At 39.3% G+C, this 19,644-nt stretch overlaps 1 protein-coding gene across 8 annotated transcripts in view; it reads right to left on the reverse strand.

The window, feature by feature from the left end:
* The window catches only part of ADAMTSL3 (ADAMTS like 3), a 388,590-nt gene that overhangs the window by 112,794 nt on the left and 256,152 nt on the right, over positions 1–19,644 (reverse strand). For all 8 annotated transcript variants that reach the window (XR_008513716.2, XM_024232567.3, XM_024232568.3 and 5 more), the window contains 2 exons: positions 17,487–17,773; positions 6,617–6,746 (listed from right to left, as the gene is read on the reverse strand). Coding sequence is in view for 7 of the 8 variants with exons in the window: in XM_024232567.3 (XP_024088335.2) it covers positions 6,617–6,746; positions 17,487–17,773 (417 nt within the window). In the remaining variant the exon portion in view is untranslated. The remainder of the gene's footprint in view (positions 1–6,616; positions 6,747–17,486; positions 17,774–19,644) is intronic.

Here is a 19,644-nt window from a genome sequence, read left to right on the forward strand (position 1 = left end):
GGCCAAGACATGTTGTCTGCTCTATTATTCCTAGCTTGGAAGCTCTGTGGGCAAGAGATTGCTGAGGAAGAGAATGTGTAAGAACTCTCACTGAGGCACAGTGATGAGAGAAAGGGGATACTGTACACAGGCTGATGCATGAATAAACCAGTAAGCTTTCTTCAGTAAATTTAAGACACAATTTCTAGACTTCTAGATTTGTTGCTAAATCTTGTTCTGGTTTGGTGGGCAATGAAAGAGCATTGCAAACTAAACTCAACCCTGCCTTGACCTCCTGGGCAGGTCAAACTAAGGCTGTCATCCTTAGAACTAAAACCCCAAGCACTTCATACTACTCATGTGTGGACATAAGGAGTGTTACAAAAGGACTAGACATAATTTTAAGATATGAGTGAAAAATGCAACCTGAAAGCACTACTCAAAAATGAAAGATTGGAGCTTAGGGGACCTCGGTGATCATAAAGGCCACCACCTTTCTTCATTATTCATATTAAGAAACAGGGTCCAGAGAGCTAAGGAACTCACCTGAAATTCCTTGAGAGACGTGGAACCGGGGCTCTATCCCATGTCCCTGATCCATTTCCAATTTTCTTTTGACTTTTGAGAGTTCCTTGCTATCAAGTGTCTCAGGTTAGGATCCTATCTCACATTCTGTTGAACTTCATTTTACCAGTGAGATGTGAGCCAATGATTACTTTTATGGGAGAGAATTAACTAATGTCATAGTAACAAAGGTCTCTAAGAGGCAGAGGGCATAGTGTGTGCAAAGGTCCAAATGGCATGAATGAGCAGCAGTGTGGGTCATGGTGCATAATTTGCTGTGGCTGCTGAGCAAGTTCCTTAGGGTGAGCCTGACTGTGTGTGTGTCTGTCTGTCTGTCTCTCTCTGTCTCTGCCTGTCTCTGTGTGTGTGTGCGTGTGCGTGTGTGTGTGTGTGTGTGTGCGTGTGTGTGTGTGTATGTGGTAGAGGTGACAGGAGATGTAGTTTAAGAGTTGGATCCAGGGTCACAAAGGCATTTATATGCTGTTGTGGGTTGAATTGCCTTCCCACAAAAGATGTGGAAGTTATAACCCCCAGTACTTGTGACTGTGACCTTATTTGGAAATAAGTTCTTTGCAGATGATCGAGAGGAGGTCATTAGAGTAGGCCCTACTCCAATATAAGTGATGTCCTTATGTAAAGGAGAACTGTGGACACAAAGACACAGAGAAGGAAAACAATATGAAATCACAGGGACAATGCCATTCACAAGCCAAAGAATGCCAGAGGTTACCTGCCAGGAGAAAGCCATGGAACAGAGGCTCCCTCACAGCTCTAAGAAAGAATCGACACCGCGGACACCTTAATTTTGGACTTCTGGTCTCCAGATCTGGGAGACGATAAATTTCTGTTCTTTAAGCCACTCCGTTTCTGGTGCTTTGTTATTGCAGCCCCAGGAAAAGAAACACATGCCAAAGTAGAGAATGTGGATTTTAATCCATAGATAAAGGAGTGTTGTTGAAGGTTTCATGAAGAGGCACACACAGTCATTTTGCAACTTAGAAAGATAAAGATCTTTCATAGTCATGTGTGTGCACATGGATCAGAGCAGGAAACAAGAGAGGCAAGAGTTCATTTAGAAACTTTTGAAACAGTTCAGGTAAAACATATCTGAATTAAGGCAGTGGCAGTTACACATTATTAGGACAAATTCATCAAGTATTGAAAAGTAAATGGTCAAGAATCTCAAGTTCATATTATCAGAGAACTAAAACCATAAAAGGCCACTTTATGTGATTCCACTCAAAAAAGAAATTCAGGTTTCATGATAAAGTGGAGGAAAATGTTTTAGTCTTGAAAATTTAAATTAAAAATTATAAAATCAAGTTATCTTATCTTGAACATAATTGTGGTTGTAACGCCAACTTTATGCACTAATTCTTAGAATGGCAGAGAATGAATTGTAAATTGTTTCATATTTTGGCTTTCTTTTCTGAAAAAATTATATGATGACACGTTATGGCTACCTTCACTTCCAGAGCAAGAGTGTAACAGTTATTTCCACAAAAATAAAACTGAGAGTTTCATCAATGTTCTTAGGGCCTCTCTTTTCATCCTGTGATATGCAAATCATTCTCATTTGAAGTGCCTTTCATGTTGTTATCATTTTCATTTTCTCTGTTTTAGTTGTTACTTGGCTAGAAACAGGACAGAACTCTGATGAAGACTAGCTTTATGTCAATCTGCAGTAAGATTTAAATCTAGAAATAAAATATACCCCAACGTATTGGGTTGTATTTTCTTCTTTTTACTCTTCTTTGTTAATGGCTAGCAATATATCATACCTAGCTGGGCGTGGTCACTCATGCCTATAATCCTAGGGGCTTGGCAGGCTGAGATGAGAGGATATCTTGAGCCCAGGAGGTCAAGGCTGTAGTGAGCCATGACTGCATGACTGCACTCCAGCTTAGATGACAGAGAAAAACCTAATCTCTAAAAACACTTAAAAATTTTTAAAAAGTAGTGATGCACATGGCTCATTCCTGTAATCCCAGCAACTTGGGAGGCTGAGGCAGGAAGATCACTTAACCCCAGGAGTTCAAGGCTGCAGTGAACTGTGATCATACCACTGCACTCTAGCCTGAGCAACAGAGAGAGACCCTATCTCAAAAAAAAACAAAAAAACAAAAAAACACACACTTAGCCAAATTGTAGTCACAATTTTAAGTCTGTGCAAATTTGAAACCATTTTTTTTTGTAGTCATCTTTCTAGAAAGAGAGTATTGGCTGGAGTAGACAAAGGGGATGGCGAGTGGAGGGACTGGAAATCAGGAGACCAGCTCTACTAGTAGCATGATATGTGGGCTCCCACAGCCTCCATTTGGCCATCCAGAAAAGGCAGAATTTGGACTAGATGACATCTCATGAGAAATGCTCCATGTTTGGGCTTTATGTTGTAGTATGCAATTTATTTAGTGTATGCTCATGGAGAAGTCACCAATTACCCAAAAATCCTAAATTTCAGTTTTCATATACGAAAACAAGAGCCTTTATTTATATATTTATTAGCACATTTCTGAAAGAATGTGAGGCTATTAATAAGAATAGTACTAGCTACTTTTCACCAAAAAGAGACTTAGGGCAGTGATTTTCAAATTTTTGCACAGCAAAACACCTGATATAGTGCAGGCATAAGTTGTGAACAGGTTCATCCACTGTTTTAAATAAAACAGTACATAGAAAAGGATTTATGGGCCAGGTGCGGTGGCTCACGTCTGTAATCCCAGCACTTTCGGAGGCTGAGGCAGGCGAATCACTTGAGGTCAGTTTGAGATCAGCCTGGCCAACGTGGCAAAATCCCATCTCTGTGAAAAACAGAAAAATTAGCTGGGTGTGGTGGCATATGCCTGTAGTCTCAGCTACTCAGGAAGCTCAGGCAGGAGAATCACTTGAACCCAGGAGGCAGAGGCTGCAGTGGGCCGAGACTGTGCCGTTGCACTCCAGCCTGGGCAACAGAGTGAGACTCCATCTCAAAAAAAAAAAAAAAAAAAGAAAGAAAGGAAGAAAAGGATTTATGGATTGTAGAACTCTTAAAGCTGCTCTGCAAAATATTGGAGCATCGGGGCCATGGTTGGGAAAGCAGTATTCCTGAAGGAGACACTGCGCATTTTTCAAAAGATAGTAGAGGTGCACTGATATTCATGGCTACAAATATAGAAAGGGATTCAACTATTTTGATAAAGAATGTTGTTGGTGGCCGGGTGCGGTGGCTTATGCCTGTAATCCCAGCATTTTGGGAGGCCGAGGCAGGTGGATCACCTGAGGTCAGGAGTTTGAGACCAGCCTAGCCAACATGGTGAAACCCCATCTCTACTAAAAATACAAAAAATTATCTGGGCATGGTGGCAGGCACCTGTAACCCCAGCTATTCGGGAGGCTGAGGCAGGCGAATCGCTTGAACCCAGGAGGCGGAAGTTGCAGTGAGCCATAAGATTGTGCCATTGCACTCCAGCCTGGGCAACAAGAGCGAAACTCCGTCTCAAAAAAAAAAAATAAAGTTGTTAGTGTCATATAAACAATAAAAAGGAAACGATGATATTTGCAGATTCACATGGAGGCAGGCTTTAAATCGAGGATGCTCAAATGGAATTGTGGTGGGCTGGATCCCTAGTTTTAAATAATTTTCTTAAAAGATTTATAATTGATCTAATTGTCTCCATTTTGTTCTCCCCATTTCTGTGTTTGAGTAATCTTTTTAAAATGTAAATCTGATGTACTACTTCATTGCTCAAACCCTCCAATGGCTTCCCAATGACTCTCTGGATGAAGTCCAAGTGCTTACCGTGGCCCTTGCCCATTCCTATCTCATCTGATGACACACTGATTTCCTTTCTCTCCAGTTCCTTGAGCACACTGAGCTCTTTCTTTCCTTGGGGCCTTTGCACATACTGTTCCCTCTGCCCAGAACACTCATTCCTCTACACCTCTCCTGGCAGATTCCTGCCTGTGTTTACGTCTTAAATAACTTCCTCAGGAATGACCTGCACCAACCTCCCCGGTTTCCCTGCCCCATCAATTTATTTTAGGTCCTCATAGTATTCTTGCTCTTGAGATGCTGTTTATTTAACATCCACCTCGTGCCCCATCCCCAGATCAAATTTAAGAAAACAGTTTACAAAATGATATAGTACATGATTCCAATGTCATGGGGAAATATGTTGAGAAATATAACTATGTTTTGCCCTCTCCCTGTATTTTCCCCTGTGCCTTGCTCCTGTTCAGGAAGGTGGTCATCTGTTTCCATCTTCACTGCCTCAGGGAAGGGATGTAGCAGGGGAGGAAAACAGAAACCCCAGCTTTTCCAACAGTATCTAATTCAGTGGTTCCAATATTAGAACAGAAAAAACTGAGAAACATAGATAAATAATTCGGATTACTATGTGCCATTACACAAGTGCTATTTCTCTAAAGATAAAAGGGTCATTCCAAGTGAATATATATTCAACATTGCTCCAATATATTTGCTATTCTTGGAAAAGTCTGGACATACTTGACAAAGTAGATGTCTTGACTCCTAGTTACATCAAACCTTCCTAAAACCCCTCCTTTATTGTCTCTTCTGCAATCTGCATTCTAGCGTGGATTACTCTGGAATGCTGTAAACCTGGGGGTGGGAGTGGGAGGTGGCAGAGAAACAGATTTCCCAATGCTGTTTCCGGGCCTTGCTTTGCTCACCAAGGTAGGTCTACAGGCCTCTACTGCATCACCTCAACCACACACAGCCAGATGGCTCTAACATAAGCCAACAAGTTCCCAGTACTTCTGTAGGTCTCAATGGAAGTGAGAAATATGGTAATGGATACAAAACACTGTGCCCATTACATGGCAGGTGTGATTTCACCAAGGATGAGGCACACACTGGCCTCCTCCTGAGACTGTGCGGGCTGGAGAACAAGACTCTCAAGGAAGGGGTGCCCATCTCCAGGATGTGGAGGGCCTGATTTCTAGTGGGACCTAACATATTGATCCCCACCTTCACCACCCTTATGCCATCAAGGCAGGAGAAACATCATAGCCAACAGATTGCATGGAATTAAAATCAGAAGGGTCAAGAGAATTCCAGAAGCACAACTTATTTTCTGAACAAACATAAAATACACTTATCCTTAGACTAATATGGCAGGAGGATACAATAACCTCCCTCAATCACTGAGAGTCCTAAACATAGCAGAACTTGCTTTAGCAAATGAAAGGATTTCATTAGTGGGGCAAACGACTAAGAGGTAGGAGAGGCAGGAGGTGACTGGGAATGGGCTCAACATTTCTGGCAACTAATTCTTCTCGCAGAAGAGGGGTCACAAGATAATAAAGGAAAAGGAGAGAGGAAGGAAAAGACTGGGGGCTATATTCGGAAAGGTCTTGTGTGAGAAACCAATGATGTTCAGTTATCACCCTCTGTAGCCAGCAGCACCAGGGACACAGGAACATGAGAACAACCTACTTCTCTTCTGATAAAATTCCTCAGGATCTTACCAGGACTTAAGCAAGGAAGCAGATTAACTTTTAAGGTAAACCTATCAGCCAAAGAGATCAAGAAGATCACCCTCACCTACTCACTGGGGTTTATAATATTATACCCCACAATCTGAGATCCAAGGCAAGTCAATGGGAAGGTAATAACACATCAGTATGAGTGCTAGATATCAAATAGGAGATTACACAGTCACTCAACAAATATGGATTAAGCACCTACTGTGTACCAATGTTAACTCTAATGCAAATCCTGTGCTTTCTGATGGGATATTAAGGGAAGAAGTGCCCTGGAGGAAACAGCGAGGAGAAAGAGAACAAATCCACTGATCTCATGGTTTTGTGGGTAGCAGGCCAGTTTATGTTCATTCGTGTTCGATGCAAACAACAGTCACCCTCAAGAGCATTCCTGTTCAACATGGCTGCATCTGAGCACCTAGGCAAGAATCTAGCTGGAGCATAACTTGAGCAGAGAAGAGAGCTCTGAAGCAGGCTTAGCACATCTATCTTGAGTGAAGCCACAAGTCTGCACTTAGATGGGTTTCTCTGCAGGGAGGGTGTTACCACCCGGACATGGTATATACCAGGAACACAAGATAGCACATACCTGGGGGGACAGGGCTCTGTGTTACAGGCCTGGCTCATGGCTGGAGGACGGTGGACCATATCACACAAGCTGTCATTGACTGTCTGCTGGGTCTGGATGTGTAAGCACACTGCTATGGCTTCTTGATGGCCTGCAGGTTGGAAAGAGGAAAAAATGCAAATGACATGGAATAATTTATTGTGGAAAAAAGAAAACAGAGTCTTAGGTCACACTGCCCTTTTGACTATCATAGGGCTGCAGGCTGCATTTCAGGGTACACCTGGGAACAAACAACTTTGCATTATCCAAAGTCTCCCAGTTTATGATATTCCCTTATTTACCTTCTAAATTCAGTACCTTTACTCCCTCTCTCCCAAATCTACTCGCCTTGAAACATTCAAGAGCATCCCAACTCCCCATCCACCCTTGGACTTATCTGCATTCCAAATGTACTCAAAGCTAGGAGTTCCCCCCAAATAAGCCATCAAGCTGTTCCTTCCAAACAGTCACAATAGTTTCCTTAAGAGGAATTTTTGAATCAGCTACTAAAGAATAACATTTTCTCTGTATCACTGCATATGTGCTAAATCTGGCAGATACACAACTCCTCAAAATTTTAATTATGATTTGAGTTCCTGTTTGCTATGACTGTAATTTGTAACATTTCTATTGCTAGGAAAAACAATAACAATACCTCCTATTTGGAAAGTGTACAAAGTGCTTTCACAATAATCAGTGAGGTCAAAAGAATAGTATTATTACCTCCATTTTATTAATTTAATAATAAGGAAACTGAGGTCTAGAGAGAAACTAAGACAGCAAAAATGTGGTTGATTCAAGCCTAAAAATTAAATTCCCTGCCTCCTAATTCAGTGATCTTTCTTTTGTACATACTCTAGGGATTCTAAAATGCAATACAGCCAAAAAGTACAAGACTGCTCCTTGTGAAAATATGAACTTTCACAGGCATATTTTCCCTTTGGGGCCAGACAGGTCTGTCTGACCCCAAAGCCTATGTTCTCAACCAGTATTCTTTGTCCTCTGGGACAAAAAAAATTATTGGAAAATCAGATGGAACAAGATGTAAATCAAACTTTTGATTAAAAAGTCACATACAAACTGTAATAGCAACTATGTTATTTGAAATATGCAAATGCATTCATTTTCATGCAAGAATGTGCATTCCATTATGTTACAAGGTTGTGGTTCTTTTTCCAAATGCCATGTTTCAATTCAACCATTTTACAGTATTTTACAGGATGTAGTATTGGCCAAAAATACTTCTAAAATATATATTTGTGATGTTCAGTTCTTTCTAATAAATTTTCTCCTGCTGTCTTCAGTTGTAATTTTACGTTCCCTGCCATGGCAGGATGCAGTATTAAATCTGCATGTATCTTCTATGAACTTTTAAAATAAACATTGGCTAAAGTGAGATATAAGGAGAGATTGCTACAACTTAATAACTCTAGGTTTTATTTGCAAATATCAAAATGTAGTTACCTTGTAGAGGTTTAAGTGTTCATTTTCTAGTATGTTTCATTTTTTTTAAATCTGAGAAAAATCTAGTTAACTTTCAAATATATTTTAATTTATAATAGAAATTCTTTAGAAATTTTTATTACAGAGACTATTTTGGAACATTTTCTGAATAAGTGGGCCTTAAAGCCCCATTATAACCCATTCTGGATGGAATTGTACAACACTCATGACACACTTTTCTGTCTTAAAGCAAGTTTACTGAAAATAATTTATAAGTTTAATAGATGATTTAGGATACTTATTGAGGTAGGGTATATTTTGAAAAATGGCCACAAAATATCTCCCATCCCATACACTGGTCCTATAATGTTACTTTGACACTTCTCACCTTAAAAGATTTGATTAAGCATTTACTTTCAAAAATTAAAGTTAAAAAAGGAAAAATTATAAAAATAAGTTTACCTCATCTTATAACAAAATTTAGGTAATAATTACAGCTATGAATTTAGAACATAATACATCAAGTGTTGAAACGTCAGCAACATTTTTTCAGTAAATTCCTTTTGTAGCATGAGGCAACATCCCTTACTTCACATTTGACTTTTGCAGTGTTATCATGAAAGTGCCTTTTTTTTTAGAAAAAGAAAAACATACGTAGCTTGTGGCAACATAGTGAGACCCCATCTCTACAAAAAAATACAAAAATTAGCTGGGTGTGGTGGGTGTGCCTATAGTCCCAGCTACTCAGGGGGCTGGGGTGAGAGGATCACTTCAGCCCAGGAGGCTGGGGCTACAGCAAGCTATGATTGTACCACTGCAGTCCAGCCTGGGCACAGAGAAAGACTCTGTCTCAAAATATATACATATTTTTTATCCTTCATCAAGAAATAAATTAATGTTTAAAGGGCAAAAACACAGACTCCAAGAGAAGAAGCAGAGCCAATACATAAGCTGACATGCTCTTTTTGCTTGGTTGGGTTTCTGCCATTTGCAAACAACAGTCTTGACTACTTCAACATGTCAAATAACATAACACACACATACACACACAGTGTAAGAATACCAGGAGAGATTTTTTAAAATCCATAGTCAGAGCCTTTTATGTGCCACTCAGTATTTAATATGCCAAGCTGTAAAATAAATAAGGAAAAAATAATTTGTGTAAGAAAATTATGTTGCTTTAAAAATCAAGTAGTCTTGGGCCCTAGAAATAGATACAATATGCTTTCTTGAAGCATCCATGGAACATTAACAAAAATGGGTCCTCTATTAGTCTAGGAAACCGCAGTAAGTTTCAAAAGTCATAAATTATGCAGGTAACATTCTCGGACTATAATATAGTCCAACATAAGTAAGTAATAAACAATTAAACTCCCCAACTCCACATATTAGAATTTGTATAAAGTCCTAGGCCAAAGAGTAAATAGATTACACATTATTTGTGGCAGGAAAAGGGAGAACAGGGAGGCTTACAGCCACTTCAGACTCGATGAACAACTCTAGAAAATAAATTTCAGTATCCTCATGAAATGGATGGTTTTTTTCCCAAGTGAATCTAAATTATGTAATTTATTTAAAAATTATTATAAGAACTTGGATTGAATATAACAATAAGTGGGGGGAAACTTGAAAATAATGTTAAAGATGGAGCAATGATGCTCCCCCTCAATCCCAAAAACAGGACAAGATTTAGACAGTTGTAGGAACTAGCACTTTCAAACATTTTAAACAGATGATTTCTATGATATAAACTATTTAAAATTATTTAAAGGTATAGAAAATGCCAGTTCATCTCACAAAACTACCAAAACCTGATGATACCTAAACCTATACGAGGAAAAAAGAGGTCTGCTTCATACAGTGTGGGCATGTATAATGCTATATTATATATAACGATGTTCTTTGTTTCCAAAATACACACATATACACAGGCCTAGGATCATATTTGGAAAGAACAGTTAATTTTTTTCTCTTTCTGCTGATTAGCTAGTTTGACTGAACTAGCTAGGGTACTACTGTAAAGTCCCAAGTAATGAAAAAGAGTGAAGCATAATATGTTATGCATCCAAAGGTATCCTGTTTAGTGTTAAAATGCAAGTTTTGTGGCACTTCAAATAGGTGAGTTCTTTTTAGGAACCAATTGAGGAGACAGCTGGTAAAGATTAAGGATTGTTGAAAGCCATTTGGCCTTACGAAGGGCATCATAAACCACTGGAGCCTGAGCGGAAGTGACCAATTATGTCAAGAGGAGCTGGAAGAAACTACAGCTGGAGGCCTGTCATGATTTGAAGGGATCTGGAGAAAACAAAATGGCAGTTGCTAATGTACCATATCGGGAACACATCTCTATTGGGAGTATGCTCAAATGAGCCCATAGTGGGCCAATGCAATCTTTGTTCCCATGTTACCATTTGTAGAAAGGAATTCTTGTACTCCACTATGTAAAATAGAGTGCATTTACATGCATCAGTATCATTCATACATACATACATATCTTAAATTAAATAATAGCATATTATAATCAGCAGTATATAATAAAATTACCTCATTAACTCAAACATCTGTCATTCACCTACCAATCACTTTCAGCAAATATTCATATGCACAAAAGCACAGAAACAACAAGATGGGAACTTCCTTTTATAAGCATACAAACCTACCTACTCTCATATCCTCACTAGCCTTTTCCCTGCTTATTACAATTAGAAGCTGCCCTTCCAATGATTTAAGACCAATCTCCATGACTGTGCTTGGAGTTTCATCCCCTTCAATCTTCTTAGAAAACTTATTGCTTTGCCTTTCACTTTCATTCTAGAGCTTTCTTGTTGCCTTTTAAATGTACCCAAGGGTCTCCGACATTAAATAACACCACCCTTCACCCACACTCACACAGATCTGCCTCAACCCGCAAGGCCATCTTAGTCATCTCCTCCTGTCTGTTTTCTTTAACGTGGCCAATTTTTGCTGCCAAAAAAATCTCCTCTACACTTTGGGAGGCCGAGGCGGGCGGATCACGAGGTCAGGAGATCGAGACCATCCTGGCTAACACAGTGAAACCCCGTCTCTACTAAAAATACAAAAAAATTAGCCGGGCGCGGTGGCAGGCGCCTGCAGTCCCAGCTATTCGGGAGGCTGAGGCAGGAAAATGGCGTGAACCCGGGAGGCGGAGCTTGCAGTGAGCCGACATCGTGCCACTGCACTCCAGCCTGGGCGACAGAGCCAGATTCCATCTCAAAAAAAAAAAAAAAATCTCCTCTATTCACCTCCACTCTGTCACTTATCATTCTTTCCTCAACCCTTTCAAATCTGGTTTCCATCTCTGCTCCTCCACTGAAATGACCTTTCCTTAAGTCCCCAGTGGCTTCACATTGCTGAACCCAGTACCAATGCTGAACGCTCACCTCTCCGCCTCTGCATGGCACGCAACACAGCTGACCTTGGTTTCCACCACACCACAGACTTCTGTTTTTATCATATCTCGCTGATCTCTTCTCATAGACCTTTGCGGCTTAGTGTCCTCCACCCAGACACTGAATGTTGAATTTCCTCAAGACTTAGTCCTAGACCCTCTGCACTCCTCATAGGTATTCTCCTGAAAATTCTTGTCCATGCCCCTGGCTTCAATCCTTGGATACACAGATGATACATAAATGTACCATTCCAGTTCAGACCGCTCCTCTTCACTTCAGACGCACACATCCAACTGACTAAGCATCTCCACTTGGAAGTCGAGAGGCATCTTAAAAGCATTATGTCCACAAATGAACTCATGGGTTCCCTCACCAACATTTAGCACTCACCATCTCAGAAAATAGTCTTAGGACTCAGACTTGCCATCACACTCCTGCTTATCCACTCCACTGACAGATCCTTTTATCTCCTACACGTCTCTCATAGTCATCCACCATACTCCATCTCTACCATGGTCACCAATCCGGTCTAAGCTCTTGTCTGGAATAAGCAATAGCTTCCTATGTGATCGCTCTCACAACATCCTTATCCTTTCCAATCCATTCTCTACAATACAGCTGGACTAACCTTTTTGCAATGAATAAAAATTTGGTCACATAACTCCCACTTTAATTACTTGAATGACTTCCCATTGATCTTGGGACAGACTCAAATCAACATAGCCTGTAAGGCCATAATTGTCTGGCCTCTGCCTTCCTGTCTAGCGGCATGCCACACTAAACCCTGTCTCATTCTCAGTACTTCAACTGTGCCTGGCTTCTTCCATTCCTGGAATGTACCATGCACCCTTCTGCTGGCCTTTGCATATGCTCTTTCTGCTGGAAATTATCCGTGTGCCACCCCCTCCAAACCCCCTTTTGTTTAGCTAATGCCTCACCTTTTAGATTTAAATTCAAGTGTAATTAGGTCAAATGCCCCTTCTCATAGCACCATATACTTCTTTTGCAATTGCTGTAACCAGTGGTAATTCTATATATGTGTGAGTATGATTATGTGATGAATGCATTTTCCCTATTAGAGTTCAGTTCCAAAGCTAGGAACTACTGAGTCACTATCACCTAGGCCAGTGCCTGGCACATAGAAACATACAATAAATATTTGTAGAACATTGTTTTAAAATGAAACAATAAAGAGATTTCTACTACTGCCAGGACCAAGACAAGGTTGGCATTATCCACATTATTTACAATTGTTCCTGGAATTCTAGACAAGCCAATAAAATGTGACACTTAAATAACTATTGGAAAAGGAAAGATAAAATCATCATTGATAGCAGATGATCATTTATTTAGAAAACTCACAAAAATAAGCTGAAAAATGATTAGAAGTATTAAGGTGTTCAACAATTTAGTCAGATTTTTAAAAGGAGAAATAATCAATAGCATTCAAATATAAGAGGAATGCTCTATTATTATATTATAAAATAGTCATCCCACTAACATTTATTACATACAATGTACCACACACTGTGATTAAACATTCTTTGAACATCACCTTATTTAATAATCACATTTAATTATTTCATTAAGCCTAATGAGGTAGGTATGACTCCTATCATTTTAGCAAAATAAACCACAACTCTACAAATTTAAACAAATGGCACAAAGAGAGTTGCAGAGCTGGGGTTCATAATGGGGCCAGGTCTCAAATGTCCACATATATACTCCTAGCCTGTGTTGTTGGAAAACATAAAGGTAAAAAAATGAGGTCATAAAAACAATAAACAATATAAAATATAAAAGAAGAACTTCGGTAAGGAATGTTTATGATGTAATAAATTATAAAACCTTACCAGAGGGTACTAAAAAGGTAGGCATATCTTCCAGGATGTACATGAGTATGTGTGTGCACACACATGATGTATATACACACACAGATACTGCTGCATGAGTACATACACACATACATACATACACACACTTTGGAAGCTGGAGATTGGTGTCTGGATTCTTCATGATTTTAGGAATTAAAAAAGAATTCTCTGTTGCTACTCCAATGTGAAAAGAGACTTATGCAAGGATCTTAAGCATCAGTAATTACAACAAATGGATTTATTCTTATTTCTTGTATGATGTGAAGATAGGTTAGAAAATATAAGTATACAGAACATCAGAATGTGACCAAAATTTATCTTTTCAGAAACTTGTAATTTGTATATTACTTTTCCAGCAGAAATAAGAATGTTGAAGAAATAAATATATGCCTGTGTAAATTTTATTTTATTGTGGTTGTCAGTCATTGCAGACTTACCCTCTCTGCTATCCAGGGTGAAGGCTAAAAGCCCACATTCATAACTCACACATTAGTGGACTTATGGAAGCTGAACTTACTGAACCACATTGAAATAGATCACAGAGGCAAGTACCACTGACTATAAGCAGTGTGATTGGGACAGTCAAACCAAAACAACCAAAAGCTGTGCTCCATCAAGGCAAAGAATATGTTCTATTTATTTTATATCCCTGAAGATTTAGTGCAGAACTTGGTGAAGAACCATGGAGTCTAACACAGAGCAGGTACCCAATTCCCAGCCTTTACTTTATTTTATTTCATTTTTTTTCTAAAGACTGGGTCTTGCTATGTTGCTCAGATTGATCTCGAACTCCTGGCCTCAAGAGATCCCCCTGCCTCAGCCTCCCAAAGTTCTGGAATTACAGGCATGAGTCACCTCACCCACAATTTCCATCCCAGCCTTTATAAAGGATTTTGGTTTTATGCCTTAGCTCTTCAGTTTCATAGGATTTAGTTATTTATTATAAGGAACTTTAATCTCAAGTTAATTAAAAATAACTTTTTTAACCCAACAAATTAAAAATATTACTTTTTAACCCAAGAAATTAAAAATATTACTTTTTGTAAAGCTAAGAAGCTTCTTACATGTACTTATAGTTCAGCTAAGTAATGAGAATCAAGTTATTCATTTTCTATTTTTGGCTTTATGATGGACTCTGAGTCTCAGCTTCCTCAGCTATAAAATTTGGGTTAGTAGGTGTCCAAGGTTCATTTCAATATTATTATTCCAGGATTAAACGATAAAATATACCCTTATAAGGCTAAATTGCTGTTTACCTGAGTAGTAAAAGGCTACCAACTTGAGCTTTTCTAAAATTTGTAAAATGTGTTCCTGATACACAAGAGTATATCATAAAGCAAATGGGCACCTTAATATCACCCACCTGAATACTGCATTGCATTTCTGACAGATGCAAGGCAGTTTCTCTTCTCATAGCAGGGCAAAAGGTGCACAGTGCCACTAAGGATAATCAAACTCAATTAGTCAAGTGTCAAAAAACTTGTATGTTTTAAATGGATTCAAAGGTAATTCTATCTACTCCAAGGTATATAACCAAGACAAATAAAAGCGTATGTCCATATAAAATCATATACATGAATGTTCACAGCAGCACTATTCTCAATACCCTAAACATGCAAACAACTCAAATTTCTATCAGCCGATGAATGGGTAAAATGTTGTATATCTATATAATGGAATACCACTTGGCCATAAAAAGGAATGAAGTACTGAAACATGCTAAAACATAGATGAACCTTGAAAACACTATGCTAAGTGAAAGATGGCAGTCACAGAGGACTACATATTACATAATTCCATTATATGCAATGTCCATAATAGAGAGTAGTGGTTTCCAGGGGTTAGAATTTGAGGGAAAATGGGGTATGATTGCTTAAGGATACAGTGTTTCTTTGGGCAAGTGTTCTGAAATTGATTATGTTAATGGCTGCACAACTTTGTAACTAGAAACCACTACATTGTATACTTTAAATGCATAAATTGTATAGTGTGCGCATTCTCTCTCCATAAAGCTGTTACTGAAAAAAAAAAAAAAAAGAGAAATTTATCACACAAGTTCAGCCATCCTGGAGGTGGAATCTAGGGCCATCTCAGTGGGTACTGGGAACACAAGGTAGATTCTAGTATTTTAGTAAAAGGCTCCAAAAATGAGATCTGACAGCAGTCTCTTTCAGCTGAATTAGAATTCACCTGGTCATCTCTCTTTGGGCAACTCTGATTGGTCTGCTGAGTTCCAAGTACCCAGCATGCTATGCTTTCCCAATTTGAGGGGATCCTGCCAGTCAGGAGAAGAAGATGAAACAGGGATTCTACCAACAGCACTTAAAAGCTTGAGATTACAAGGTAGATGTTGGGGTGTGCAAGCAACAGCTGGACTTGCTTCTGCTCTCCTAATGAAAGACACACCTCCAAGTCTCTAGTGAGACTGCAGCAATGTGGTGACTCAGAAGCAATGGAGACAGCTGGTATTTTGTAGTCATACAGTAGAAAGTTCCAGGCATGTATTATTGTGATTGAATAGGGGATCATCTTTGCATCTCCGTGGCTATCTCTAGAGGGTTTCCCCAAACTCGTCAAGAGAAAGCACCAGTTCCCAAATTGCCAAGGGCATGTTAGAGTTAAGGTTTCCAAGACATAAAAAAACCACAAAAAAAAAAAAAAAAAAAAAAAAAAAAAAAAATGTGTCCAGGGTTCTGAACTCAAGAGCAGGCAGGAGTTTGGCTTGGGCAAGAACAGACACAAGGCAGTGTGGGGGGCAACCCAGACAATGTGCTGTGGAGGGAAGAGATGCAGCAGATGTTTAAGGTTCAAGTAAACCAGAGAGGCTAAACTCCTAGCTAGATGGCATGGACTTTTAGCAATCAGACAGAAGCAAGTAAGGGGAGAAAGAGTCCAGAGGCAGCTAAGACACCTAAAGTCCACATGTGCAACTCTGTCTGCAAGGCAGTAGTTTAGGGGCAGCCTGGGGGTAAGGCACATGCCACTTTAGCTGGGTTTACTGCCAGGCTAGCAATGTTATACAAAAAGTGGCAAGGATAGGCAGGTGTAGAAGTTGAATTAGACAGGAAAGAGAAAAACAGACACAATCAAGACATAGAGACTGAATGACAAGTATTGAGAATTCAGGCTCAAGAGTGAGGGGTTCAGGCACAATGAATGGGCCATGAGCTCCACAACTTGATAGGGAGTTTCAGGTAATGGGCTCAAGACTGTTGGAAGGAGTAAAGCATGATCTTGAGCCAAGAGCTCTAAGACAGCAGCTCCTTGTGTTTTTCCCACCATTGGCTGGATCAAGAGCAGAGCACATTCAGGCACCAAGCTCTTTACATAGCAGCTGGCTGGAAGGCACAGTCAGGGGTCAAAGGACGAGGGGACGGGGTGACAGGGGCTCTGGATTCCTGGTCAGACCCAGTTTCCTTCATGTGAGTAAAAGATATAGTTTTCTTATTTGTTATTTCTATCTTTTTACTTTCAACAGAGCCCTCAAGAGTGGCTATCTGGACTCCTGCTAACCACTCCTTCACTCCCTTTTGGATCCTAGATTGTATAAATCATCAGGGGGCCAACTTCTCACCCCAAAGGGGTCACCTGGCTATACAACCACTTTCTAATCCTAACAGGGTTTCCTGGCTGTGTATGTCACCCTCTATGTACACAAACATAAATCATGGTGATTAGTTTGTCCCCCTAGGTGCTGGCCCAATGTGCAGATATGGACCCAATATTTTCTGAGGACAAACTCTGATCTAGAGTTGCATCAGATATTGCGATTCCAGGCTACCTCAATCTATAAGGCTGATTTATGAACAAGATTGCCTTAACTTATCCATTATGCATTTTCCTATTTATTTCATATGAACCATCTCAGTTATGCAGATTCTTAGGCAAAGAAACATACTTTTTTTGTTAGTATATAGTCCCACTCTCCTTTACCTTTCTAAAATAATCACTACAAAAAAAAAAAAAAGAAAGAAAAAGAAGAAAAAGTATCATTTTCAGTTATTTGAATGACTTCACCTCCTTTAGACTTTTGCTAATTTGCATATTTGGCTTACCTGATTGAGTAATTTCTCAAACCACTAGCAACACACAACATAACTGTCCCTTAAGCAAAGGTTCAAATACCTCCCAAACATGTTGCTGTGCAAGGGGTGAACCCAGCGTACTCCCAGTCGTAAGTCGTCTCACTGTCCTCAGGGAGAGGGATGTCCAGCTCTCGGGCGGCCGGGCTCTCATCACATGCTTCCAGGAGGCAGGGCCGTTCGGTGGGCAGCTTGGGGCCTTCACACTCTTCCTCGGGCAGCTCAGTCTCAGTCTGCGTGAATGTGAGGAGCACACGGCACTTCACCTCGCGGACCTGCACACCCGGCCCACACGTGGTACTGCAGGCTGACCACGGTTCTGGAATGAACCTAGGGAAAACCAGGGAGCCACCAGAAAAGGACACTGAGGGTCATTAAATATAGGCCAGAAAAGGAGGAGTGACACATTCAACGAAGGCAAAAATAACCAGCTTCACTCGGTGGAATTCCACACATTTGGAGTTTTATACTTTTGTTGATGGTCAATAATGCAGTTAACAAACGTTCAAATCTTACTAGCAACAGAAAGAGTAATTCACTAAACATATATTCTACTTTTACGTCCATTTTATAATTCGAATGTGTGCTATGGTCTTTGCAAAAATTACAAAGGTTTTCTTTAAGATTTCATAATAAATAAACCATCATACGGAGATCATTTCTAATCTAATTTCTTTTATAATATGGAGATTTTCACCAATATTTATTCAGTAAATTAGTATTGAGCTTATCCTCTGTAATGGGCAGAGTAGTATTAAACTGTCTCAAGTTTAGGAGCTAAATTTTAGGGTATCTTAGATACTTTTTACAGAGTGGATGAAGCCTTAATATTCTTTTATGTTTAATCTACAAGTGCACGAAGCTTCTGGATCTTCTTTAAAACAAAAGAAATATTGCACAATCTTGCTGAACAAAGCATTTAATTCTTATTCTGAATTATTATCTACTAAATCTAAGGTCATCAAACTATGACTAGCAGGTCAAATCTGGCCCACCTATCTTTGGTACAGCCCACCAGCTGAGAATCATTTTTACATTTTTAAATTGTTGGGAGAAAAAAAGATATTTTGTGACATGTGAAAATTACATAAAATTAAATTTTACTGTGCATAACTAAAGTTTTACTGGAATATAACCACACTCATTTTTCCACCTATTGTCTATGGCTTTTGTGCTACAACAGAACTGAATATTTGCAATAGAAACCATTTGGCCTACAACGCCTAAAATATTTACTATCTGGTCCTTTACTGGACCCCTGCACAGAATTTTGAAAACCAGATTCTGTAGGGAAAGATATATTTAAGATACTCTGAAAAAACACTTTGTATCTTGAGATATTAATAAGTGATAGAGGAGAAAGAGTTAAGTAATAGAATAAGTTTTGAAAACTTAGGGCTCAATAATGTTCAACAGATTTATTCACTGCAAAACTTTTCCAAAGACTATGAAATACAAATGCATATTACAAATGCTTGAGAGAAATATTATGTGCATCATTTCATAAACTTAAGTGAATATAGACCCTTATCCACGGGATTATGTTCTACTAAATAACTTGAGAAAACACTGCTAAGATGTTTGTTTAAGACGCAGTTCCAAAGCTTAATATTTCTAACCTCAGAAAGACAGGGTTGTAAGGTTCTCACAGAGTCATCCAACCTTCTTTCCCCAGGCAAGACTTAAATATAGTTGTCCAAAAAAGCACACCCCCAATCAGCAGAATGAAATGCCATTACTATATACATGTCCTGCAAAGAAACATCAATCAACACAAAACATGTTGTTCGTTGTGTTGAAAATTGTTAGTGGGGAACCCTTCTCTCTAATTCTCAGACTCCACGTGAGGGCTTGCTCAACTCCCCAGGATGGGGCAATGCTGGAGTTAATATTTGATGTGTCTTTTCTTTCTCTGCTACTCTCACGGTAGAATTGGAAAGGAGACTGGTTAAAGACGAGGAATCCCTACAGTGTAATAACATGTACTCATTTAAAAGGACATGGGTTTAGGTATGAATTGATAACAGTCTTCTCTTGAAGACTGTTAAATGAAATAAATACATTATACATATATGCTACATCCACACAGTCTATAACATACACTATCTATATATACCTATATACTATTTTTTGATTTTAGAAAAAAGAGATCATAGTATATGAACTGCCCCATATGTAGCATGTTTGTATGTATGCTGGTT

The sequence above is a fragment of the Pongo abelii genome, chromosome 16 (assembly GCF_028885655.2).
Source record: "Pongo abelii isolate AG06213 chromosome 16, NHGRI_mPonAbe1-v2.0_pri, whole genome shotgun sequence".
Classification (NCBI taxonomy): Eukaryota; Metazoa; Chordata; class Mammalia; order Primates; family Hominidae; genus Pongo; species Pongo abelii.